This window comes from Prionailurus bengalensis, chromosome D1 (assembly GCF_016509475.1).
Source record: "Prionailurus bengalensis isolate Pbe53 chromosome D1, Fcat_Pben_1.1_paternal_pri, whole genome shotgun sequence".
Lineage (NCBI taxonomy): Eukaryota > Metazoa > Chordata > Mammalia > Carnivora > Felidae > Prionailurus > Prionailurus bengalensis.
Window position 1 is genome coordinate 39114841 of NC_057346.1, and position 27761 is coordinate 39142601.

Consider the following 27761-nt stretch of genomic DNA (forward strand, 5'->3'; position numbering starts at 1 on the left):
TTGCAAGAGGGGAGGTGGGTGAGGGGATAAGTGAAAGAGATGAAGGGGAGGAAGGGTACACTTATCCAAACGAGCACCGGGTGATGTACAGAATTGTTGAATCGCTATATTGTACACCTGAAACTAATGTAACACTGTATGTTAATTATACTAGAATTAAAAAGATAAATACAAATTTTTTTTAAATACTCAGGCACAGGTAACAGTTAATGCAAAGGCTCTGAGGTAACAGTATACATGGTGTTACCATTTGTGAACTATTCCTGTATTAGAAGAGTTTAACCTTGAGAGCTTATTTCTTATTAATTACTAGCACCTCTAGAGTCTCTCACAAATAAAGTTAACTCACATTGGTTTTTTGGCTACTCCCTTTCAGCTCTCTAACTGGATAGCATCATAGTAAAGGTTTCTACTTCTAAGCTTAACTGACTCTCTAGAATCCCCTTTCTTATTCTGGGATGAGAGGTACCATAAGAAAGAAATTAAGACCTGAAATCAGACAGGTAAAAGTTTAAATCCTAATCCTGCCTATTAAAAGGCAGATACAAAGCAGATAAAAAGGCAGATAAAAAGCAATCTGCAAGGTTTGGTTCCCTCACTTATAAAATGGAAATAATTATAATTATACTTAAATCACACAGAAGTCAAATAGAACAGTGTGCATCAAAATAATAATAATAATAATAATAATAATAATAATAATAATTGGAGCAGCAAGAAACTTGCTGGTGAAGTTTCACCTTGTAGGTGAAGGACAGGTCTACGACCTTCAGGGTGCTGACGGTTTTCTAAGTGTACACTCACCCCAAACTCATTCAATGGTATAAGTTAAATATGCACAGCTTTTGACATGTCAATCACGACCTCAATGAAGTGGTTCAAGATACATACATAAAAGACTGAATAGCGCACGTAAAAAAAAGAGAAGCTTGGTTTTCAGAAAATATCTGGTGGCCTCTTTTATGTCAAAGTAACAAACAGAACGCATGAGATTAAAAAAGCATATAACCCTTATTGTGCCAAGCAATTTCCAAAGGGCACTCTACCCTCCCACTTTCCTCTATAAAACACATCACTTAGCGGGCCCACCGTCCATGGGTTAAATGAATGCTCTGGCACTCCACTAGCTGCCCACTGCCTGGATCCTTGAGCCTTGATATGCTTTGAGCATATGCCTTGAGCCTTGGATCAAGAGCCTGACTGATAGAGTATAAAGCATAAACGTTACCTGTTAGAAAGCAGAGCTCGGGTATCAGGTGGGCCACCCGAGGCTCAGTGTTGTCATTTCTCTTGGTTTTCAGCAGACTAACAAGCACTGGCTGGTTTAGGTCAGATAAAGTAATATCATATTGCTATAGAATGCAAGATTAATGAGGGAAAAATTAATATGGAAACACTGTAAAATAAACATCGTTGCTTATAAGCCACAAGGTAATCCTAAAGTGAATAGATAAATCTTTCCAATAAAGAAAAAAAATCCCTAGGAATCCCTATGGTTACCCGCTCATTTCTACTTCCCTCCTAGGACTCGTCTTTTACTTCTCAGAGTCAGTGTTATGATTTTAATGATTATCTTTTACAATGCGACGCCCAGGCATTTTGTAGATTAAAACAGAAAAGAAGTTATTTCCTTGCCTCATCCAGAGTCAGAACAGCCTCCAGCTGGCTGTGTACACAGTTCAGTGGCCCCAGTGGAGGGGACTCAGTGCCAGCCTTTCCACTATTGATGACTGAGGCCTGCAACTCCATGTGTAACTAACTGGCTCTGAGCATCTATAGTCATTCTGAAAATATCCATACACAAATTGGGGGTGTGGGTTATACTGAATGAACCTCAGATTTCCCAAAAAAGCATGACTGTCTCCTTAATTTCCAGGACAGCCTGATGCTATAGGGAAGCAGCTTTGAAGTCTGGCAAATGTGAACCTGCTCCTTGGCTCTTCTGTTTAATTGGACTGTGACACTGGGGAAGTTACTTACCTTTCTTCATCTATGAAATGAGGTGAACAGTAGCTCAGAGGCATCTGACATAAACCACTAGCATGGTGTCTGGTTTCTAATGAGTCCTTGGCAACTGTTCACTCCTATCCCACCCCCTTTCCCTTCCTAACCCTGAGTTTCAACATTCTCACCTTGCCAAAAGTTCATTTACCTTCCAACAGCAGAGGTTCCAATTACCACTCATTTCCGGTGTAATTTACTCAACACTAATGACAGAACAACTGGAATTATAATCTACAAAATGCCTGGGCACTACGTGATGCCGACATCAATAATCATAATTAAGGAGGCAAGAAGTGAGAGTTTCTCTATTCAGTAAGGACTCCTAGTCATTGAAATAAAACAATTCAGGAAATTGCAGTTTGAAGCGCTGATTGCAATGAATGCTATAGCTAAAAAGCTTGGCGAAGTCTTCGTAGAAGGAGAGTTTGGTACGCGACTTCGTCAGTACAGTAAACATCTCACGCCACTACCACAGTGGACACAGAGATGGAAGAGGCACAATCCCTGATACAACTACACCCTCTACAAACAAGGTATGAGAAGTACAAGGATGACATACTAAGCACCTCTACTTTTCCTCACTTAATCTTAACAACAAACCCATGAGACAGATACTAGTTCATCCCCTCCACAGACGAGGAAATATCACGAGAAGTGAAAACAACCCTCCCAAGGTCCCAGAACTGGGAATCAGCACAGCCAGGATTTATCCTGTAAGACTTGGGAACTTCTGCTTATTACACCATTCAGTACTGGGTCCCTGGGCAGAAAGGTGGTGGTAGGAAGACAAATACATGGATGGTAAATCAGGGAAGGCTTCACGAAGGAAGCAGAGCCCAAAGGAGCACCTTGAAGAGAATACGGGAGTATAAAGATTTCGCCGGGGCATGTTCCAGGAAGAGGGTATTGCATTTACCTGGCACGTGGCCAAGAATTGTCTCCCCTAAACTGTGTCATAAGGTAATCTTTACTTTCTCCCTTGCCCAGTTTTCTTAGCATTTGAAAATATTTTTCATGGTAAAATAAAATGGAGAAATATAAAAGTCAAAATCAAGATGTCCACTTTGAGAGCTGACTACATTGTAATTTAGTGTTCCTTTTCCTGGGACAGAGAGGAAGACATTCTAGAATTGGCACAATTTCCTTCTTTTTCTCCCTAATTACAACATACATGCAGTGAACCGCAACTCATTACAAAGAAAGTGAGTGGGATTTTACCATGATTCTCTTTTCAGAATGTCACAGGTCCTAAAAATACCTCTGTTCAAGGAAGAACAAATTTAATCATGCAGGAAAGAAACCCAAATGGTCAACAAACTTGGTGGTTAATAAACAAACACTTATGGAGCGCATCATGCACAAGATGCTCTGCTAGGCACTACTCATCACGGGTTAGCCAAATGCCATCCCTGTTCTACAAGGAAGACATTCTAGAAGCAACATGATGCGTGATACAAGTGCTCAGAGAAGAGAATCACTAGCTCTTCTGTGAATGTGACAGGATGCAAGGTCAGAGAGGACTTTGCAAATGCGGTGACACACGACTTGCAAGTTAAGGGTTTAGCTGGTGGTGAAGGGGAAAGGTGTGGTGTGGATTTATGCCAGTGTCTAGTGGACACGAGCAAAGGCTGAGAAACATTTAGTGACAGCGAGTGGATGGGGTGACAGCAGCATGGGGTGACTGGTGGCAATGCGGTGACAGATGAGGCTGAAAGGTGAGATGGGACCAAAGTGTGTGATGCCAGAGATGAAGAAAGGGGAGGCTGGGAAAAGAGGGGCCGGGTCTCCAGCATTTATCCAGTGTTCACCATGTGCAGGTACTGGGCTAAAAGCTCTGTAGGCATGGCTACCTCATTCTATGCTTGCGCTACAGGCCCCATGAAGGCAGATCAATGATTCCCCTTCACAGATGACCCTCCAGGTTTAGTGATTTGCTCAAGGTCACACAGCCAGTGCCAGGAGTACCTTATTCTATAGCCTATGCTCTTAACCACCTTTCTGGGTAGCATTTCAGGAAGATGTGTTTGGTGGCAGTGAGGATAACAGGGCACAGCGAAGACAAAGCTGGGGCAAGGGCACCATAAGGGTGTGACCCAAATCTTCCAGGTGGGGATCCGTGAGTAGTCTTGCATTCATGCAGCGGTTATAGGGCTCGGGAAGGGAGATGGGGTCCTGGGAGAATCCACAGATAAAGAAGGCAGGACCGATGTTGGTGACAGCCGAATGAGCAGGTGAGGGTAAAGAAGAGGACGGCAGCAAGAGGCTGAATTTCCAAGGAGAAACGGCAGTGTGAAAGACAATGAATTCAGAATGGATGATGTTAGTCTGAAATGCCCGCAGGACATTCATGAAAATATGGTCTGAAAATGGAAATAAGTATAATTCACGAAAAAGGGCAAAAATACTGTATTTGAGAGGTCTGGAGATATGAAGAGGGGATCCTATATGAGGGAACCATGGTGAATAATCGCATTTAACACCTGAAGGGAAAGGAAGGGGAAAGCATCAAAGGAAGCTGAAACTCAACAACAAAATCTGGGGGGGAGCCATCAGGGCTGTGCCCAAGAGTCAGAGAGGAGAGCCACTCAGTTGGGTGGGAGTGGTCACTGGTGTCACGTGCCACAAAAAGCCCCTTACAGTAAGTTCAGTAGCTGAATTTGACTTTAAAAGGAGCTATTTCCATAGCAGCAGACTGGATGCCAGACTACGGAGGTTTCAGGGAGGAAGAACAGAGGAGGTGCTTGGAGCCAGTGAAGATGACCTTCCAAAGAAATCAGCTAAGGAAAAAAAAAGTATACATATATATTCTTGAAAGTATAGAAAGGAAGAGTTTTTGCTATGTGTTCGTTTTCTGAAATATCTGTGAGATTCTGGAGACTGAAATACGATTGTACATGAAAGAGAAGGAGTCTCTGTAAGGAACTCAGAGGGGAAGGTGGGGGTAGAGGTAACAGTGATGGTGATAATTGTGAATCACGCTCCTGGAGGCAGCAGGAGATTCCATCAACAAATGTTTGAGTATCTGCTACGTGCAAGGCAAGGCACCGTGTTCCCCTGGGTATCCAGAAATAAAGAGCCCAAAGTTCAGGAGGGAAGTCAGACCCTTCACATCCTGCCCATGATAATGTGATGGGGCTAAATGCAGGAAGGGGTCCCTGGGGAGAGTGCCATGGGGCTTGCCTGAGAGTTGACGGCTCAGCTGAGTATTGAAGGGTGTCGATGACTGACTGGCTGGCTGTGAAGGGGAGTCCAGGAAGAGGAAGTAACACGCATGAGGATGCAAGGGAGTGGGGGGTGGGTAGGAGTAACTGACTAAAGGAACCACAAACATAAGCACAGCAGAGCAAAGGAAACGAAAGTGGTAACAGATGAGGCTCCAGTGGCAGGAAGTGGCCAGATCATAAAGGGGCTTTGCCCAGGAGCTTAGGACTGGCTTCTAAGGTACTACAAAGTCATGGAAATACTTTAAGCAAGGAAATGACATTATCAGATACGCTTTTAAGGGAAATTACTTAGACTACAGGAAGAAGGACCACAGGAGACAGGATCAGGTCTGAGGCAAGCCAGGGAAGGCAGGCTTGGAGGGGAAGAGACAAGTCGAAGAATTATGTCAGAAGCTGTCTCAGCCTGACAATTTGGGGGACTTGTTAGCTCTGGAAAGGAACAGAGAGACTTCTCTAAACTAAGAGGAAGAGAGACGAGAATAAAGTACAACAGTCCAACCTGCTTATAGTAATCCACATAGGTGATCTCAGCGCCATCCTGCTTCTGAAAGGTGTGTGTGGGCTTCACCGACCAGTCAATGTCATCGATGCGGTAGGTTTTGTTATTGTATCTGGGAAATGCAAGAAATCTTCAGAAATGTTTCCAAATCATACAAGCGGCTGTTTCACTACAGCTTTAATTCAAAGTATTAGACTCCAGAATTTCAGAAATTACAATAGTAATACAAGAATAGTCTTTTTTTTTTTTTTTTTTTTTTTTTAATGATTGGCTCTTATCTGAGAAGAGAATTCATTAACTCTTCAGGATACAGGAAGACCTCCATTCTCCAACAAAACTGGTAAGGAAGTCATTAGACCATAATCTTTGTCAATGAGAGACACTCTAACTTCAGATAAATTATTCCTGTATGTTCAAAGGGTGAAGCATTGCTCAAAGCTTTCCCATTTTCAAAGCTTTCCCATCAGCTTCTGGTATCACTCAGAGTTTTTGAGCTCCCAGATAGTTCTGCTAAAAAGCACCTGAAGAAGGTTGATCAACCATGCCAGCTGGGTATCCCACGTGATCTCCCATCGAGGGCTGGCCCTCAGCCAAACTGCAAAGCAGGCTGGCTAAGATCATTCTCAAGTCTATTTCCCCCTGCAGCACTGTGTGGCCTGGAATATTCTTGCATGCTGCCCCAGCCTCAAGACAGGAACGTCCTTGTCAGCGCTGTCTCCTAGGCTCTTGGTTCTTTGCAAGGTTACTCTGGAATAGTGTGATAAGCTAATTCTTGGCAATCATGACAAGAGGATCAAGAGGTGGCCTTCTCTCCTCAGGTGGTATGGAAGACAACCAGGCCTATGGCCCTGCTATATAACCCAGAAAAAACAACTTGAAGTGTAAATTCCAAGCCAGATTAGAAAGAGGATTAACACGTCCTCTAGAAGAACTGTCTGTGGACTGAAGAAGGACATGGTAAGCTTTGTGGTTGGTACTCAGGAAGCAACCTAATCTATCCGTGTTTAACTCAGTTCAATGTGCATGCAGGGAAAATTATATGCAGATAAACCTCGGGATTTGAAAGATCTTGGTCTTAAAGCCCCTCTAATCTTACAGAGAAGAAGAGACATGGACCTGATGTTCTCTCCTGTGACAGAATAAAATGAAATAAAAGGGTTATGAGCAATGTGCTACGGGAACAGCACAGGGGAGGTAACTGAGTACTTCCAGCTGAGTGGACAGGTGATGGCTTCAGAAAAGCAGTGAGGTATGAGCAGGACTTTGTGGAAATAGAACTTTAAAAAGGCAGAATTAAGGGTGGAAAATCCAGGCAAGGGCACTCTGAAGCAGCAAAGTGCAGACTCTCGGGAGTGGGGAGAGGGGTGCAGCAAGAGATGCTGTAGGGCCGTGTGAGGAGTGGACGGTCCCTGAAGGCCACTCCAGGAAGTCTGAACTCTAGTCAACTGATAATGGCCAGGTCTAAACAGGCCAGTAAACTGATCAGATCTGTGCTCAGGACAATGCCCTGTGGCTATTCCTGTTCCCAAACAGCATAAAGAATTCATTCCCCCGGGGCACATGGGTGGCTCAGTCAGTTAAGTGTCCGACTTCGGCTGAGGTCAAGATCTCACAGTTGGGTACAGTGTTCGGATAATTATCCATGGTTCGTGGGTTCAAGACAAGCCTCGTGATGGGCTCTTGTGCTGACAGCTCAGACCCCGGAGCCTGCTTTGGATTCTGTGTCTCCCTCTCTCTCTGCCCCTCCCCACTGCTCACACTTTGTCCCTCTCTCTCTCTCTCTCAAAAAATAAACATTAAAAAAATTAAAAAAAAAAAAAAAGAATTCATTCCCTGAGGAAGTTTTCTTAAAAATGCAGGCTCTTACCTTGTAAGGACAATGAGACCCAGCAGCCGTTTTTCACAAGTCTGGGTAAAGCAGGACATAGTAGTTTCCTGGCGGAGATCAGTCATGAATTCCAGAACAGTCTCATTCCGGAGTATTTTATAACTCACATCAGCAGTAAATAGGAGCCTGCTCTCAAACCGTGACACAGAAATAGCAAACCCAGGCCAAAGGGACAACCTTCAAATAGATAGATAAACTTGAAATGCCCTATCATAAAACAATAAACATTTTTAGTGATGATTTGATTTTACGTTCCAATTTTCCTGATTTTATAGAATACTCTTTCTTCAGTCTGATTTCTTCCAGTTGCTGACTAGAATCTTTAGTTATTTCTAGCTGGGGAGTGTCTTTAAGCATATATTTATGATAAATGCATCCCAGAGAACAGCATCCCCCCTCCTTGGCACTACCGACATTTGGGACTGGATCATTCTGTGTCAGGAGCCGTCCGGAGCCCCGCAGGATGTTTGGCAATATCCCCTGACCTCTACCCACCAGAAGGCAGGCATAGCCTCCACACCGTGACGACCGAAAATACTTCCGGACGTTGCCAAATGACCCCTGGGGGACAAACCTGCCCTTGGTTGGGAGCCACAGCTGTGGGATTACTACATTTATGGAGTTGTGCATCCCAGCGCAAAAACTTCAAGGTTCAGAAAAGCACGCAGACTCAACGGTGAAGACAGTGTACAGATTTCACAAGAGCAAGAAATAATCTAAATGCATCACATGCAAACACACAAAGGGACACCACAGCAGAGGCTACAACTCCTTTCCACATTCATGGATATCATGGATTGAAGTCTTAAAAAAGAAAAATTTATGGAAAAGACATGAAAGAACAGGCAAATATGTTTTTTTTAATTGTTTCAGTTTACTTTGCGGACTTGATTCACAGCCAGCCTTTAGGACAAGCATGTGCGCTGGGCACCCACTCCAGCCCAGCACAACACTGGACCTACAAGAATTTCTAATCCAGGTTGGGAGATAAGTGAGAGCACCAACAGGGTGCTTTCCATGGACTACTCTGACACACTGAACTAACATATGGAAACCCCGCCATGTTCTCCCTACCTGCCAGCAGGCTAAACACTGTGCCCCTCGTTTTCTTTTATGCACTCCTTCCTTTGTTTACCCATCTGTCTTTGGGTTACCCACTGCCTCTCTGTCTTTAGCTTGACCACATATTTGGGAGAGCTGACAACCCGTTGCAGACATAGCCGACCACCTTCCCGAAAGCAACCACTCCCCAGTTCAGAGTGAAAAGTCTTCCCCGTTTAGTTGACTGGTTCGTCTGACCTCTGCTGACCCAACATCAACCAAACTTCCTGTCAGCAAGAAAGCAGAGTATCAATATGTGGTATAACATAATATAGCTTATTCTGCTTTCATTACTACTTGTCATGCACAAAAAACTCAGTTTCTGAATTCCTTCCACGACTTATGATAATGATCTAGTACACTAATATAAGAAAACAGGCTGCTAGCTTCACACTGACATTCACCATTCTATAAAAAAAACCTTGAAAATTAAAAAAATCCATTACTTTTCATAATACACAGTCTCTCAGAGGAGGTATAATGGCATAACATCGCATAATATTGCATCGTAAATTATGTTCTTCACGTTACCACAATTTCAGAGTAACAGAAAATATAAATAAACCTACTTGTGTTGGGGAATTTCCACTGGTTCAGAAGGCTTATAGAAGTTCCGTCCTATTTGGTACATGGCCAACTTTTTTAAGATCCTGCAAGTATATATATTTTTAAATATTTGGTAAACATCAGTTAATAACAGTATAATTCTAAGTTTGTACCCATGCTGAACATCCCGATAAGAGTATGTAGAAAGTATAGAACTCTCATTCTTCTAGCGCTGGAAGGTTTGGATGCTAAATATATGCACGCGTGTGTATATGAGAACTATCACTTCCTCATATTTGAGAATGGTATCACTGAAATTGCTTTTGTCCTCCGCGCTTAACTGCAATGCTAAATACGTGGTCACCAATAGGACTGTGGTTGTCACATACTGGTTAGCATGGATGGAGCGAGGCAAGCCATGTTTGAAGGCTCTTCTGATGTCTTCTCTGATTTGAGGTAGGGAAGCGGCTTCTCGTGAGGCTACTCAAGCTCCCCACATGGCATGGCTGCCTCTTCAGCAACTAACATCCTGGTCACCTGTGGAGCTGGACACATCACTGATCTGAGGCTGCCCACCGCATGAGGAAGTATAAACATTTCAGGTCAGAAAACATGGGTCATAACTCCATGATTTTGGCTACCATATGTCACTGAGCCTCAGCCTGCATATCTGACCATACTGAACACATGACCTAAGGCTATTCAGCAAGATGTCTGACTAGAATTAGGAAATAATACATCTGGGGGTGGGGGTGGATTCCTTTATGTGCCCAACCCAACAACCAAACTCCTCCGTCCTCCTCCTGTCCAGAGGCCATTATTGAGCAAAGGGCTGGTGTCAAAGGTTTCTGGACATATCATCTTGCTGGCCCACACCAGCAGTGTGGAAAACTGTGGTTCACAAGCCTTTGTGTTGCCGTGTGTCATCTAGAAAGTGGACTCAAAATATGGATTTTTCAGGCCCCATTCTTGATGTTCTGTTTACTAGGTCCAGGGAGGGTCGAGGAAATCTGCATTTTATGGAGTTTCACCCCCCATCCCAGATAACACTGAAGCAAGTAACCCTTGCATCAATTTCAAGGACACTGAGTGGTGTAATCACACCCTTCCTTCTGCCGCAGGGGTTCATGGGGGGAAGGGCAGGGGGCTGAGGGTGGGGCGAGAGCAGAAAGCAGCTGGTAACAAGTAACAGAATATTTAAGCCTGGGGTGGAGGGTGAGAGAGGGTAAGGAAAAGGCAACCCTCCCCCAGCCACAGCTGCTATCTCTGAGACATCACAACCCTTAAGCTCTTTGTCCCCACTCAAGGAGCACTGGATGACAAGATGGGAGCCAGTGAGAGGCTGTGAGGGACTGCGGGCATAGTACTGCACGCGTACGTGAAAGTCCATGGGGAAGTGCCCCGCGGACGACACTGCTGCTCACAGGTGGCCCGCGAGATGGCTGACAGCCGTCACACCCTGGCTCCGTGATGAAAGGTGTCTCTAGCCTCAATTAAATGAACACGTGGGGTGCCTCACTTTTTGAAGATGATATTGAAGACCTGGATGCACACGGAGGAACTTGCCGGCAGCTCCCTTGTCAGAGTGATAGTCATCTTTACAGTCCCGCCTCTGTGAGTTTCACTTGACAACTCCGTGACCTGGGAAAAGACGCACTTAATAGGCACTCCAGATTGTCCCCGGGTGTGAAAAATTAGATATGATACAGCCATCACAATTTAATATGCATTAACAAAACAAAACTGCAGGTGTTAGTAATGTAATAATCTAATCACATTACACTTGGAGGATTTTTCTATCTTGCTAATCCTAGAAAAGCAACACGTTTCTCTCCTCTTAATGGAAGATCTTAATGGAGAATCAAAATCAGGCTTAGGGTACAGAGACTTGATCCAAAGAGAAATCCAGAGCAAGGTTTCTTCATCTTATTTGGTGGGGGGAGCGGAGGCAACTTGGGGGGGGGGCGGTCACAAATCACTTCGAGAGTCTGATTAAAGTTGCAGGCATTGTCCCAAGAAAACTTTACATACCTGTATGCCACAATGATACACTTATTTTCAGGGTGTTCACAGACACCCAGAAGCCTATATGTGGACCGTCCTGCCCATTCTGGGTTTGTGGATTCCAAAAGACAGTCTCTCAACTGTTTTTCATAAAACAGAAGAACAGAGAAGAATAGAGGAAGAAACATAAGGAGAGGAGATTTGCAAGAGTGGAAGTAAATGAGAGGAGAAAGGGGAGTAATCAGTAGACGTGAAAACAGACAGAGAATCTGATTTTATTACTTTTGGAAACATCTAGAGAAATTCGTATGCTTCTCATTATTTGGAACAATCTTCTAACAAAAGAACGAATGCATGAAAATTTCTATACCAGCTCCCCAAGAAATGTAAAGCTTTTTAGACCAGATAGGACTTGGTACAGGGTTTTGGAATAAAAGAATGATCAAATCAGTCAATAAAAATCAATGACCAAGGATCTTTCAGAAGGGTAAGGAATCAGAAGAGGTCAGCTCATTAACAGGTATTTATGTATTTTATCCCTACTTCCTGTAGTTAAAGTGTAATTTCAATCACTTTCAGGTTCAACCAGAAATATAGGGCAGGAATGGTTTACTGTATGGAAACAAAGAGAAACAGGTCCCTTCACAGGGCATGAAATGATTTCTTCCTCAAATAACATTGAGAGAAATCAGAAGGGGGTGGATGCAGGAAGAGCTCATCAACATCCGAGAGAAGCCTAGCAGGCATGATGCTCTCAAACTGCCACAGGGACTTCAGGACAAAGGCTTCAGACAACAAAGGACATTGGCTGAGGGGCTGGTGTGGGGGTGACAGCAGTGGTCCCCACTCAGACTTCCACCTGGGATCTGCATTCCTAACAGCCCTCTAAGCAAACTCATCAATGCTGCCTATACCCTCCCTACCAAATGCCAACTCCTTGGCTCCTGTATCTGTTAACGTCCATCCCCACACATCCAGTGCCGGGGCTGCTGGTGCCAGAGTGGGCTTTCATTTGTCAATCCACCAGCTAATCGGCTGGCAAGTCTTAGCACTTCTACACTGACAACACCTTTATCTAGTTTAGCTGTTCCAGTTATTTACCACAGGGCTTAAGAGCACATGACTGGAAATTGAACAAACCTTGGTCCTCGGCCTCTTACAGCCTGTGATATACAGCAAGCTACTATAGTTCCTTAAGACCTTTTCCCATCTCTAAAATGGGAGGAAGTCTCACCGAAGTCACAGGTTGTGAAAATCACATGAGATAATTCAACTGATCTCATCCTTATCCTTATCCATGCACTCAGGAAGATTAAATAAATGGCAGCACTTTGTACCTTTCTTCAAGCCCCTCTGACACCCTGCCCACAGTTTTCCAGGGGCACTTTATCAATCTTCCCCCTTTCTCCTGCCAACCATTCAATGGGATATGATGAGAGGAACTGCAATGTAACACAGCTCTCATGGAAACCCTCTCTCAAAGGCTTCAGTGGTCCATGGAGGGCAGTCCCTATCCCTCACCAGGACATTTAAGATTCTCCCTACGTTAGAGGCACAACTTCCATTCCTTCCTGGCTAAACCTGAATGATCAGAAGTTTCTAAAACATGCCCCTCCCCTTCTATCATTGTGCCTTTGCTCCTTCCTGTCCTTCTGTCTCGGAATTCCCTCTAACCGCCTTCATCCCCTGCATTGATCCAAATCCTAGGAGCCAGTATTGCTTCCCTTCAAGTATCCTGCTGGGAACGATCTTTCATCAACCTCTCTATAAAGACCTTGGACAAGATACTTAACCTTTCTGAGGCTCCAGGAGTGATGAGAGGATTAAACGAGATCACACATATAAAGAGCCTGGCAGAGCACGCACTCAATAATGTCACCTTGTCCTGTATTCATTTATAAATAACCTTGTGCTGTATTTAGTTGGAAATGACCTTAGCGCTAAGTCGAAGTGTTTTGACAAGAACCTTGTTTTATCTGTCCCGGTTTCCTGGTTTCCTCTATGATGGCAGTCACACACCAGGCCCCTTCGAAGTGCGGAATGAATGCATAAGAATGGCAAATAGATGTGACTAGTGACAGCCATCCAGGTCATGGCCACAGATACACAAATGGGGTCTGCAAGACAGCGGAAGGCCAGGGAGCAGCAGAACAGGACTTCTAGAACTGCATTGTGTGGGAGTACAATGAATGATTAGTGGAAGGGGCTCTTTGAACAAAAGTGAGCACCCTGCAAAGTGTGTAGAGGATGGATGGGAGTGCCGGACAAGCCTGAGACAAATGAAGACCAGAATAAAAAGGTGAACATAGTAACATGTTTGTTGGGACACTATTTCTTTTTACTATTTCTAGTTCACTGTCACTGGGTAGCAGGTCATATGTCGATAAGGTACAAGACAACAAACACTCTTTTGTCTAAATCCCGTATCACCTGTGTCTGGGAAGTAAAATCAATAGGCCTGGCTTGTCTCACTAGGTGTTTACTCAGCTGCCTCTTCATTAGATTCCACCCCCAACAATAAGGTACAAACCGCATGCTCATTTTGAATGGGAAACAAGTAATATTAACTTATTCCGAGCATCTGTAGAGTAAAATTTCTCCATTTTGGTTACAATTGAAGTAAGCTGGACTACTCGAGGTGGGTATATAATACTAACAAATCTAATTTACTGCTACTACAGATGTACGTACAAGAACAAGATGATTTTTAATTATAACAATACACCTGAAATATATATCGTTCAAGTATGAGAGGCGCCGTATATTAGCGTGCTATCAACATCTGGTCATGGAACAAAATATTAAATCAGTAAGGACTTAGGATGAATTCAAGTGTTTCTAAATTTACACATCTGGATTTTCCAAGCCACCAAATTTAAACCTATGGTACAACTTTCAAATTCCATATCCAGAGAAAATAATCACTCAAGTAGCTCCTATAAATGTTAGGCTCTTGTAAAAAGATATAGGCCCCCAAAGTGCTCATTAATGCATTTGTTCAGGTACCTGGGGGGCTCCATCAGTTACGCGACCGACTCTTGATTTTGGCACAAGTCACAATCCCAGAATTGTAGGGTCAAGCCCTGTGTCAGCCTCCACACTTAGCATGGAACCTGCTTAAGAGTCTCTCTCTCTCCCTCTTTACCTCTCCCCTACTGTGTGTATGCACTCTCACTCTCTTAAAAATGAAAAGAATGCATTTCTTGAGGACATGCACAGAGATTTATGTGGAGTCCAGAAATTTAAATTTATGCCTTGGTATTATCCTGTCCAAAATGTTGAACTAAAAGACTAAGCTTTCTCAGGAATAGAAGCATAAAGTTTTAATCCAATGCTCCATTTTAATTTTTTATAAAAAAACTGGTTCTTTTTGGTTTGTATCTTGTCTACTTGGGGAAAAGTTTAAAAAGGATGCCTATTTCAAGGACACGTCGCCTTTAAAAAAAAAAGTAGTAGTTCAAAAGTCAGTGTTTGGGGGCGCCTGGGTGGCGCAGTCGGTTAAGCGTCCGACTTCAGCCAGGTCACGATCTCGCTGTCCGTGAGTTCGAGCCCCGCGTCGGGCTCTGGGCTGATGGCTCAGAGCCTGGAGCTTGTTTCCGATTCTGTGTCTCCCTCTCTCTCTGCCCCTCCCCCGTTCATGCTCTGTCTCTCTCTGTCCCAAAAATAAATTTAAAAAAAAAAAAAAAAAAAAAACAAAAGTCAGTGTTTGTATTACAGCTCTTATTTTTTTTAAATGCCAGGTCGTCAGCTTCTTAATTAAGAAATCAATTACTGATGAGGTTTTTTTTCGTTGTAGTGATTTTAGTACTGCCTCCGAACAAAGCATATGATAAAAACGTCAATAACAATATATTTTAGGAGTGAAAATGTTGAAGGTATAAAAACATGGATAAAGGAATATGAATCATCCAATTGCCATTTTCAATGATCACACCATTAAAACAAATCCTTAAAATTGGTATCAATAGGGGCACCTGGGTGGCGCAGTCGGTTAAGCGGCCGACTTCAGCCAGGTCACGATCTCGCGGTCCGTGAGTTCGAGCCCCGCGTCGGGCTCTGGGCTGATGGCTCAGAGCCTGGAGCCTGTTTCCGATTCTGTGTCTCCCTCTCTCTCTGCCCCTCCCCCGTTCATGCTCTGTCTCTCTCTGTCCCAAAAATAAAATAAAAAAACGTTGGAAAAAAAAAATTAAAAAAAAATTGGTATCAATAACTCATTTCATATGATAAAAGAAATGACAGTTTTTGAATCAGAAACGGATATAAAGTTATTTGGACTCACAGATACAAGTGTGTAGGAGCAAAAAATGTAGAGTAAATTTAAAGCTCTGAAGCCATCCATAGGCTATACGGTGTTTCTTAAAGTCTTATCTATTTGGGGAAAAGTTTAAAAAGGATGCCTATTTCAAGGACACTTTGCCTTAAAAAAATAAGTAGTAGTTAAAAAATCAGTGTTTGTATTACAGCTCTTATTTTTTTAAATGCCAGATCATCAGCTTCTTAATTAAGAAATCAATTACTGATGAGGTCTTAATTAGGAAATCTTTTTGCTCTCAGGCATGGGAACAGGAAAGAGGAAAGGAGAGAGTGAAACACTCATTCCAACTGTTAAGACAATCAGCTAACCTCTTAAATATACATGGATGAGTGTAAGTATACGCATGTGTGTGCAAGTATAAACATTAACCACACTGTACCTTTTCTTCCAGTTTCTGTGTGAGAAAAAGGATGACACCATCAAATGCTTTCGCTTTGTTAGAAAGTTCCCTATGATTATAAAGCAAAGCAATTCTCAGCCTTCTAGACTCTAAATCCGGAACATATGTCACATGATACTGGTATAGCTGCCAGTCCTGGGGCAAATCTAAATTAAAGAGGTTTGTGACCAGCTTCACAGGCACTCCACTGGAACCTGAAGAAGACAAATAAAAAACATTTTTTTAAACCAAAATAAAATCACGCCATGCTAATAATGATCGCATCATTTAACAATTTTATTTGCTCCTGCATAGTTGTTGCTCGTGTCAGTGACACAAGACAAGCTCTAACAACCTATAGCCTGGTAACCTTATAGAGTCCTACAAACACACATTTAGGAATTTAAAAGGGATCATGTGTAAAGCAGACCTCATAAGTACATAAGAGAAGACACGGACATTCTTCTCCTTGGGAAAAGAGAAGCGTCAGAATCCAACTACCCCAGGACTCCTTCCAACACTTGCCTTCCAGCTCTGCGTCTGAAATTCAAACTGGCTCAGGTAATATTTTCAGATGCTGCTCTGAAATTATGCTGCTCTTGGATTATAAAGAAATGTCCGGTTCTTCCATGAACACAGCTCCCAGCCCCTTGGAAATCCAGATAATCAAAAGTTAACCCCCATACTTGTGAAAATTCTGGAACAGTTCAATCAGTGGTCACACCACTCTACAAGTCCCACGGAAGAGACTGAGGGGCAGGACAGGGGAGAGAAAAAGAAATCACACATCTTTTATGTGTAAAACCAGACAAGGCCTCTGGGTTTCTGTTTTCTGCACACACAGGGAGGCCATGTGTGCTTCCAGAAACTGCATCCCTTACAGAAGTTTTTATTCACTTCTTCAAAACCTACAGGACAAATTCAGAGCTGGCTTCAATATAGCTGTTCTGTGCTCAAGATGGCATGAATTCCCTCTAGGACAGAATCTAGGAGGGCACAAATGCAGAGTTATTTCCAACTTCTCCTTATAGGGAATCATCCAATGTTCATGTTACAAAAAAAAAAAATTATACCAAATGGGCACTATTTTGCTTTCTTTCATGGAGGAAGTGGAAACATGAGCCCCCAAGGTGGTAAGAAAGAAAAAACATCATGTATGCCTATTTCCTCAGCTTCTACATACGGTAGATATCTGTTAGGAGCAAGGAATTAACTAATTGTGCTCTTTTAATTAAAGAAAAGCTTTCTTTTCTTTTCCTGTATTCTGGGAAATGGCAACATAGTTTAGCTGCTCATATTCGTGGACAAAGAGGAGTCATTCTAGAATATCAGAGCTGGCAAGATGCTTGGAAATCATCTATACCAGTGTTTGCAAACTGTAATCATGACCCATTAGTGCTGAAGTTATGGAAATATATGAGATGACCAATTATGTCTTACGAAATGACAGGAATGCAACAGAGTGGACCAGAGTAAGGGCAAGCATTGTCTCATGAGACTTAGTTTCATTTTTTTTGTGTTAGCATGTGTATGTTAGACATACAATATAATATAGATAACAATATATCTCTCCCTTAATTTTTTTTGCATGGTTGTAAAGAGTTTGAAGAAAACTGATCTGCCTCAGGGAGTCTCTCTTACCTTTTGGGACAGTATCACAAAGCCTCTCAACAATCTAATGAAGACAACAGACCTACTTTCCTCAAAATGCATGTGCGCACAACTCTGGGTGCAATTTCAAGGGTGAGTCTGGAAACTGGGTTAGGAATTCCAAAAATAGGCTAGATCTTTCTTTTCACGGCTGAAGTCCAGGGAGGTTATTATTTCCCATATAGGAAAAGTGCTGGAAAAGAGACAGCGCATCTCTTTTAACCCCTATCCCAGGTGGAAGGAGAAAATCTTTTGAACAAGTGAAATGTTTTGGGGAAATGTTACTATTTCTACTAATAAAGGAGAGAATTGAGGCTTGTTTTAGCCTCAATTAGTGTCTGGATAATGCCTTGAACGTAACAGATGTTCAGTAAGTATCTTTTAAGTCACTACATAAACTTGTTTACTTTAGATCTAGAAATTAAAATTCCTTAAGCAAGCTTTGGTAACAAAGTAAGTACCGTGTAGAGGGTACCTGTTTTGCAATCTCTCACATGGGCCAGTTTCTCTCTGGTACAGACATCCAGATCCGTGAAGTCTCGTCTGCTTTTCCCGCTTCTTTGGGTGAAAGGACATCTTGCATCACCAGGAGATACACCATCTAAAATATGAAGAGAATGCCATAATGTCTCCTATTTCTTTCCAGTGATATTGTTTACAACTACTATATCAAAAGTGCATTGATAACCAAAGCTCAGATTTTTGTGGCTTTAATTAAAACTGGCCCACACTGCTGAAAACAATCATGACTATACAGGAGTCATCCGCCTAAAAACTGACAATTGTAAAGGAAGCATGGTATGTTTTGTTAGAAATAACAAAGCGATGAGTTAATTCTACCTTATAACATTTTGGTCTAGTCTGCTGCTCCTCTTGGCTATGGAGAAAAAGCTCTATCTCCTAGACCCCTCTCCACACTCACTTATGGGGGGTAGCTCTCCCTCCCTCAACTCCTGTGTAACAAACACCCTTAAGAGTCACAGACTAAGACTGTCTACACCAACCTCTTCCCAGACTGGAGCTGAATCTCTTACTCTGAAATGCCCAGAACACTGCCATCAGTTTTTATTCTAGATCATTCCCTTGGAAATGAAAGCCAGCATTTAGACTTGGGGCATGTTATTTACTCGTAGGTTCTGGAAAGTATGAAAGTCAAATCTGTTTCCAAATGAACATTTTCTGTTTAAACAGGTACGAAGAGATGCTGGTTTTTTGGATACAACATTGGTACTTCAAAGACAATATGAAAATAGAAAAATAGGGGCGCCTGGATGGCTCAGTCGGTTAAGCAGCCGACTTCGGCTCAGGTCACGATCTCGCGGTCCGGGAGTTCGAGCCCCGCATCGGGCTCTGGGCTGATGGCTCAGAGCCTGGAGCCTGTTTCCGATTCTGTGTCTCCCTCTCTCTCTGCCCCTCCCCCGTTCATGCTCTGTCTCTCTGTCCCCCAAAAAATAAATAAACGTTGAAAAAAAAAAAAGAAAATAGAAAAATATAGAATATCGTCACAAAGTAAGTGTAGTAGTATTTATTACTAGGAAGTAATAGTATCACCAATCTCCAGGGCTCTGAGTTGACTACTGTCTTTTGACAAAGTCACTGCAACTGCCCCCAATGACACCATCACTTGCTCAAGACCACTGTTCATCCCCTTCTCAGTGGAGTCTGAGTCTCCCAGGAAAATCACAAAACTTATTTAATTTAAAAAGGTGTTTATAAAAATTATTCTTGCTATATTATCCATTATCTTTCACTGCTCTTGGTTTCAAAAGGTGTTGGGTAGTTTCTAAAAACTCAATCTACCATAAGGTGGTAGTTTCCAGGGGCTAGAGTAAGGGGGAAATGGGGAGTTATTCCTTAATGAGTGTAGGGTTTCAGTTTTGTAAGGTTAAAAAATAAAAAGTCACTCAGAGTTGGTGCTGGTGATGTGATTCACAGCAATGTGAATGTCCTTAATGCCAATGGAGTCATACAATTAAAAATGGTTAAAATGGTACATTTTACATTGTGTATATTTTGCCACAATTTTTAAAAATAAATAAATAAATAAAAATCACTCTCCAGCAGCACTTGCTAGTTGCAAGTGATGGGCAGCAGGCGTGGAAAGAAATTCCCAAGAGAAGCTGGACTAGCCTCTGAATGGTGGCAGGAGTGCTGGACCTGAGGTGCAGCCTCTCAGAACAGGTCTTCTGAGGGACCAGTTCACTTCTGTGAGCTCAGATCACAGAGGGTCCTTCAGTAGAGTTGGAAAAACCCTGGTGGAGAACAAGAGAGCCAGGCACATGATGGTGGACAGACTGCTGATTCACAGAGTCTGGGAGCACCTCAGTGCTTCGAGCTTACATGGTTGTTAGCAATCAATCAATCACTTCATAGTCAGAACAAGGGAGAAGACTAACAGGTTTTGGCAGTGGTCGAATGGGGTGAATTGTGTGGCCCAAAATTCATATGTTGAAGATCTAACCCCTAATATCTCAGAATGTGACTGTATTTGGGGATGGAGTCTTTAATGAGGCAATTAAGCTAAAATGATGTCATTAGCATGAGCCCTAATCCAATATGACTGGTGTCCTCATAAGAAGAGATCAAGACACAGACAAATACAGAGGGAAGACCATGTGAAGACACAGGGAGAAGACAGCCATCTACAAGCCAAGGAGAGAGGCCTCAGAAGAAACCAATTCCGTGGACGCCGTGGGTTTGGACTTCCAGCCTTCAGAATTATGAGATGACACTCTTCTATTGTTCAAACTACCCAGTCCGCGGTACTTTGTCACGGCAGCCCTCGCAAACCAGCGTAGGGGCATGCCACCCCACACTGTGATAGCGGCCACTTGCAGTAGCATGTTGACAAGACCCTGAGGCCAAATCTGGGTTTGCAGTGAAGAGAGCTGCCATCAAATGGTGATGTCTACCATGGGTGGGGAAAAAAGAAGAAAGCAGTGGCCGTAGGTAAGCCAGGTTTCTTCCATCCCTGCAGGGTGGTGGCATGGGCATCTATGTATCATAAAGAATTTTTTTTTTAATTTTTTTAAATGTGTATTTATTTCCGAAGGAGAGAGAGACAGCGTGAGTGGGGGAGGGGCAGAGAGAGAGACAGACAGACAGACAGAGCGTGAGTGGGGGAGGGACAGAGAGGGAGAGACACACACACAGAATCCGAAGCAGGTTCCAGGCTCTGAGCCATCAGCACAGAGCCCGACATGGGGCTCAAACTCACAAACTGCGAGATCATGACCTGAGCCGAAGTTGGACGCTCAACCAACTGAGCCACCCAGGTGCCCCTCATAAAGAATTTTTTAAAAATGTTTTTTAATTATTCAGTGAACGGAAAAGATCAGAAAACTGGATTCCTGGGCAGAAAACTGGATTCCTGGTGCCTGTGGACGCCCAATTACCAGTCTCAGGAAATTCAGTAGCAGACTGTGTTTGGGGAGTCCCAAAGAAACCTAACACACAAACACGGGATCCTCCAAGAAAAGGTACATGGAATGTTTGAGAAGTGAGCCTGCTGCTGTAACGCTGAGTGGTCACTCCTGTTCCCTTCAGATGGAGAGGAGCCAGATGGGACAGACGGGGTCGCACTTACGTGTCTGGGAAATCCTGCTCGTTCCCGCAAAGTCACCAGTAGAGGATGCTTCACTGGCACTAATATCAACAGATGTAGGCTAAAATAGGAGGAAAAAAACACCTTGGTTACATTTAAGATGTTAAATCATAAACCCAAAGGTTAACACAAAATAAGAACTGTATCATGTTTTAAGTCATCAGATTAACATGAGCCAATGCTAACAGGGAAAACGCTTGAGAGATGCTAAGAGACTGCCCATTCTAGAAAAAAAGGACAAGGACAAGCTATAGTTTTCCCCATTTATCAGACCTTAATCTTGACTGTGAGCCAGACACTGCTGTCACACCCTGGAGGTGTAGAGAGGCAGCTGTGACTCTCCTGCCCGGGGAATTCATCACACGGAAGGTGGTACCCACAAACACACACAGCTCCTGCCTTCACAGCCTCCACACGCGGGGCCTCCAGTATGAACACGTTAGTAGCAAGAAAATAAACTGGGCCCAGGCGACCTGGCTCACTAGCTCGGGTGAGGACTCTCCTGAATAAATGGGTCCCAAATTAGTTCATAAAACAGACGGAGAGAACCCTTAATATTTTCTCTTCTCGCAGTAACTATTTCTTGTTGTTCAAGACGAAAAGTATCTTGGACTGCCAAAAAAAAAAAAATGCATGAAGTCAAGAGAAAGCAATGCCATGAAAGTAAAGGCACAATGACCACAGACTACCCACTTTTGAGTACTTTTGGTCTACGAGACTGCTCGAAGGACTGACAAGGAGTAAGTCACATCTCTCAAAAGTTGCTGATTTGCCAGCCAATTTAACCTCGCTGCCTTGTGTGTCGAGAAATAGCAATCGAACCTAAACCACATCTGTGCTTGAAATTACTCATTTTTATGCATGAATTGGGGAGACAAATCATATCAGGCTATATGCCCTATAAGAGTACTATCGAAGGTGCAGGAATTTTTTACCAGGAGACTTAGAACCGAGTCAAGTAATTAAGCAACACTCAGAAAGTAGGAAAGACTGACACACCGGCCTCCAGCTCCCAGTACCCTTCGCTAAGCAAAATATCTCCATGAACATCTTCCTCGGATGAGACCCCCCCCCCCCCCCCGCAGAAGGGAAAAATGCGAGAAACCCCGGGAAGGCTCAAAGCGGAAAGGGAAGATACGCCACGCCTTCCCAGCAGACAGGGAGACGTCAGCGCAGAAGGACGCGCTGTCCACGAAGAAGGCAGAAGAGGAGAGAGCGAGACCACGTCGGCCACGCGTTCTACACACCGACGGCGTGTCCGCGGGGCTGGGGCTGTGGGCCCTGCCTCGTGCCCTCACGCGGGCGCGACCACTCATGTTCACCACCAAGAGCACAGCGACTTCAAAGGCAGCGAGGTCTCAGTCAGGAGATTCGTCCCACGGCGGCCAGAGGGCGAGACTGTGACGCCGGGGGGGGGGGGCCACCGTGGTGAGAGACGCAACGCAGGCGCGCGTGGGTGGAGGGGCGTGCACCGCCCACCGGGATCCCGTGGCCCGTGGCCCGTGGCTGGGGTGGGGGGAGGGGAGGCCCGGACTTCCGTTTGCTCTCCACACCCCCCCCCCAAATTTGGCATTGTCCACCCGTCTGGGTTTTGCCCGTCTTGCGTGTGTAAGGTTGTATCGAACTTCTGGTCTCCTTTCGTCCTCTCTGGCTCACTAGTGTGCGTTAACACCTAGGTGTGACAGCCACAGCGTTTTCCATTCCGTGAGTTGTCTGTTTACATCTGCTGCCATTTTTTGTTTCATCTGTTGCCCTTTTTTGAAAATCGGGTTTCTCGTGTTTTTCTTTGCAATCTGGAAGAAATTTTATTTATTTATTTATTTGTTTGTTTGTTTATTTATTTAACATTGCAAATAACTACCCCTGATCTATTCCGTGTTAATTTGAACTAGGAAGCCCTTCATCTAACCCAGATCCTTGATTTTGATGGAGTCAAAGCTCCACGGTTTGTGCTTTGGGAGTCTTTCCAAAGGAAAAGTTTCCCTGCCCTAAGTTTACAAGGACATTATATGTGGGGCGCCTGGGTGGTGCAGTCGGTTAAGCGTCCGACTTCAGCCAGGTCACGATCTCGCGGTCCGTGAGTTCGAGCCCTGCGTCAGGCTCTGGGCTGATGGCTCAGAGCCTGGAGCCTGTTTCCGATTCTGTGTCTCCCTCTCTCTCTGCCCCTCCCCCGTTCATGCTCTGTCTCTCTCTGTCCCAAAAATAAATAAACGTTGGAAAAAAAAAAAAAAAAAACAAGGACATTATATGGTATTTTCTTTCCTTGACTTTATAGAGTGTACTGTTCACATTAAAAATCGTGTATCATTGTATAGTTCATATATACATATACATATATATGTTCATATATATTCATATATATGTTCATATATATGTTCATATATATGTTCATATATATTCATATATATGTTCATATATATATACATACATACATACATACGTATATATATATATATATATATATATATATATATATAGAATACTTTACCCTCTCAGGAAAGGATAGTTAGGAACTCTGGTAACTGTTAACACATGGAAAGGGCCACTGGTAAGAACAGTGAACAGAAGAACAGTGATGACTGAGCCATTCAAATCAAATTAGCACCTTCACAGGTAAGGGAAAGGGCAGGAAATTTACTTCACAAACCCCTATAGAGTGAGACTCTAAACCGTGTGGTGGTTTTTCAGTATATCTACAAATTCTCTGATTCTCTTCCTCTCCGAAGGCTGAGTACAATTCCCTCCCTTGAAGCATGGGCTTCTCTTAGTGACTCTCTTCTATGTGAGAACGTGGCAGAGGTGATGCTATGTGACTTCTGTGAGTAGGTCACAGAAGACACTACAGCTTCCTCCTTAATGTCTCTCTTAAATCACTTGTTCTGGGGAATATCAGCAGCCATATCAAGAGGACATTCAAGCAACCTCAAAACAAGATTTATGTGGTGAGAGACTGAGGCCTCCAACCAGCCACGATTTGCCAGAAGATAAGAGTCTTATCAAACTTCTCATCAGAAACCAAGCAAGCTAGAAGACAAAGGAGTCCCATTTCTAAAGTGTCCAAAGGAAAAAAAAAAAAAAGAGTAAACCTAGAATTCTAAAGCCAGAAAATATATCTTCAAAAGGAGGGTGAAATTAACACTTTCTCAGAGAAACAAAAACGGAGAATTCAAAGCCAGCAAATCTGTACTATAAGAAATATAAAAAGGAAGTCTTTAAGTATAAGAAATATGAGACTGTACAGAAAATTGAATCTATATAGAGAAATGAAGAGTCTAGCAATAAATAAATGTAAAATAAAGTGCATATTTTTGCATTTTTATTTTCTAAGATAGCAATCCTAAGCAAAAATAGTAGCAATGTGTTGTTGCATATATGTATTGTTTTATATAGCATACATAAAAATAAAATGCATGCCAACAATAGTCAAGAAATGGGAGGAATTGGGAATACACTATTACAAGGTAAGGTAACACTATGCAGCAGGAAGCACTATAACGGTATTTAATGGTGGAATCTAGTTATGGATATATTAGTAAGCCTTATGGCAATCAATAAAAAATTATAAGAACAGTTATAAATAAATAATAAGTCAATTATGGAGATAAAATAGAATCATAAAAAATGCTCAATTAACTCGAGAAAGCAAAAAAAACAAAAAACAAAAAAAAAAGATGGAACAAATAGAAAACACCTAGCCAGAGGGTAGATTTTGATCCAAACATATCAATAATCATACTAAATATAAATGGTCTAAATGTGACAATTAAAATGTCTATAAAAAGAACCTGATTTAAATATTGCATATAGATAGGCTAAAAAAAAAATGGAAAATGGTATACCATGTAAACCCTAACTGAAAGAAAAATGGAGTAACTGTACTATGATCTGTTGGGGTGAATCGAGCCCCACATTTGTACATTGAAATCCTAGCCCTAAGTACCTTAGAATGTGATCTGATTTAAGGAGCAGGTCTTTTTTTTTTTTTTCAACGTTTATTTATTTTTGGGACAGAGAGAGACAGAGCATGAACGGGGGAGGGGCAGAGAGAGAGGGAGACACAGAATCGGAAACAGGCTCCAGGCTCTGAGCCATCAGCCCAGAGCCCGACGTGGGGCTCGAACTCACGGACCGCGAGATCGTGACCTGGCTAAAGCCGGACGCTTAACCGACTGCGCCACCCAGGCGCCCCAAGGAGCAGGTCTTTACGGAGGTAATCATGTTAAAGTCATTACCGTAGGCCTGACTACAGTATGACTGGTGTCCTTGTAAAAAGGGAAAATGTACACAGAGATACATAAAGAGAAAGATGATGTGGAGAGACACAGGGAGAACCTGGGTCTACAAGCCAACGAGAGATCCTGGAGCAGATCCTTTCCTCATGGCCCTCAGAAGGAACTCACACCTTGACTTTGGACTTCTATCCTCTAGAGCTGTGGCAAAGCCTTGGCAAACTCAGCAAACTTATACTATCAGACAGGGTAGACTTCAAAACAAGAAATATTATCAGGGATAAAAAAGGGAAAACTTAAAATGACATTATAGGACACTCAACAGCAGCAGAATATATGTTCTTTTCAAGTGCATCTGGAATATTAACCAAGAGAAACTGGATGCTGGGCTAGAAAACAAACTTTAAAGGATTGTTAAAAATAGAGATCATACAAAGTATATTCTGTGACCAGTGTAAGATTCAACTAGAAAACAAATGGAGTTACTTCCAGAAGACATCCAAATATTTAGAAACTTTATAACATACTTGTAAATAATCTATGGGTCAAGAAGGAAGTTTCAAAGAAGTTTTTTTTAATTAGGACCAATTAAAACATATGAAAAATTTGGGGATGCAGCTAAAGGAGTGCTTCGACAAAAATTTGTAGCATTAAACACTTTTTTTAAACAGTAATCTAAAAACTTCCATCTTAAGAATCTAGAAAAAGAACAAAGTACACTCAATGCAAGAAGAAAGGAAATAATGAGGACGAAAGCAGAAATAGACACAACACGAAAACAATAAATGGATATTTGTCAAATTTTAAAAGCAAGTCAATGGAGAAAGGATAATTTTTTTCACCAAACGGTGCTGAAACAATTCACCATCTGCAAGAAAAGGAAAATTTACCTATCCCTCACACTTTATACAAAAATTCACTCAAAATGCATATAGATTTAAATGTAAAATGCAAAACTATGAATGTTCTAGAAATTAGATATAGAGGAAAATATTTATGACCTTTGATTAGGCAGAGTTCTTACATACACCATAGAAAGCACAGTCTATCTAAGAACAAAATGATAAATTGGACTTTACCAAAAGTGTACCCTTGTTCTGTGTAAGATGCTGTAAGGACAATGAAAAGGCAACAAAGAAAATGGGAGGAAATATTTGCCAAGCACATTTTTATAAGGATTTTTCCCCAGGATATATATAAAATTCTCAAAATTGAAAATTAAGAAAAACAACTTTAAAAATGGGCAAAAGACTTGAACAGACACTTCACCAAAGCGGTAAAAGCAGCACCAAAAAAAGCAGCACGTGGGTGGCTCGGTCAGTTAAGTGTCCAACTCTTGGTCATGACCTTACAATCATGACCTTGCAGTTTGTGGGATCAAGCCCCACATCAGGATCGGCACTAATAGTGTGGAGCCTGCTTGGAATTCTCTCTCTCTCTCTCTCTCTCTCTCTCTCTCTCTCTCCCTCTCTCTCTCTCTCTCTCTCTCTCTCCCTCTCTCTCTCTCTCTCTCTGCTTCTCTCTCACTCACACATGTGTGCACACTCTCCCCCACCCAAAATAAACTTTTAAAAACCAACAGCACCAAAAAAATATGTGGGCGTCAACTAAACATATGAAAAGATACTCAACATTACTAGCCATAAGGGAAGTGCAAATTAAAACCATGGTATGACCCTTTTACACACCTAGTACAGTATCTAAAACAAAAAAACACCCCGAAGTGTGACAGTGCCCAATGCTAGCAATAGCGTGTAGCAACTGGAACTCTCATACATGTTGGTGTGCGTGTAAAAATGTAAAGCCACCTTAGAAAACAGTTTGGCAGTGTCACCTAAAGTTAAACATATATAAACTTACAATACAATCTAGCAATCCCACTCTTACTGATCTAAGAGAAATGCATACTTATGTTCACACAGAAACCTGTGTAGTTGGCTGTTTTTGCAGCTGCATTAACAATCATCCAAAACTGAGAATAGTCCAGATGTCTTTCAACAGATGAATGGATAAACAAACTCTGTTACATTGATTCCACTGAATATTACTTAGCGATAGAAGGAATGAAATATTGAATGTCACAAATGAATCTCAAATGCATTTTGCTAAGTAGAAGTAGTCAAACGCAAAAGGTGACACTTTGTAGAATTCTACTTCCGTGACATTTTAGACAAGGCAAACTGTAAGGTTATAGGACAGATTACTGCCAAGGTTGGGTATAACGTGGTGAAATTTTATGGAAGATGAAAGTCTTCCATATCATGACTATGGTGATGGACATACACTCTAGGCTTTTATGAAAACCCATGGACCCATGA

General features: G+C 42.5%; 1 protein-coding gene across 1 annotated transcript in view; it reads right to left on the reverse strand.

The window, feature by feature from the left end:
* Positions 1 to 22616, reverse strand: part of PIWIL4 (piwi like RNA-mediated gene silencing 4) — a 45895-nt gene extending 23279 nt beyond the window's left edge. The window contains exons 1-10 of the mRNA XM_043579921.1: positions 22460 to 22616; positions 21929 to 21944; positions 21191 to 21275; positions 18086 to 18211; positions 15961 to 16175; positions 10782 to 10903; positions 9286 to 9366; positions 7595 to 7792; positions 5728 to 5839; positions 1229 to 1352 (exon numbers count right to left, since the gene is read on the reverse strand). Of these exons, the coding sequence (XP_043435856.1) occupies positions 1229 to 1352; positions 5728 to 5839; positions 7595 to 7792; positions 9286 to 9366; positions 10782 to 10903; positions 15961 to 16175; positions 18086 to 18211; positions 21191 to 21275; positions 21929 to 21944; positions 22460 to 22530 (1150 nt within the window). The 5' untranslated portion in view covers positions 22531 to 22616. The remainder of the gene's footprint in view (positions 1 to 1228; positions 1353 to 5727; positions 5840 to 7594; positions 7793 to 9285; positions 9367 to 10781; positions 10904 to 15960; positions 16176 to 18085; positions 18212 to 21190; positions 21276 to 21928; positions 21945 to 22459) is intronic.
* Between the last annotated feature and the right edge of the window lie 5145 nt (positions 22617 to 27761).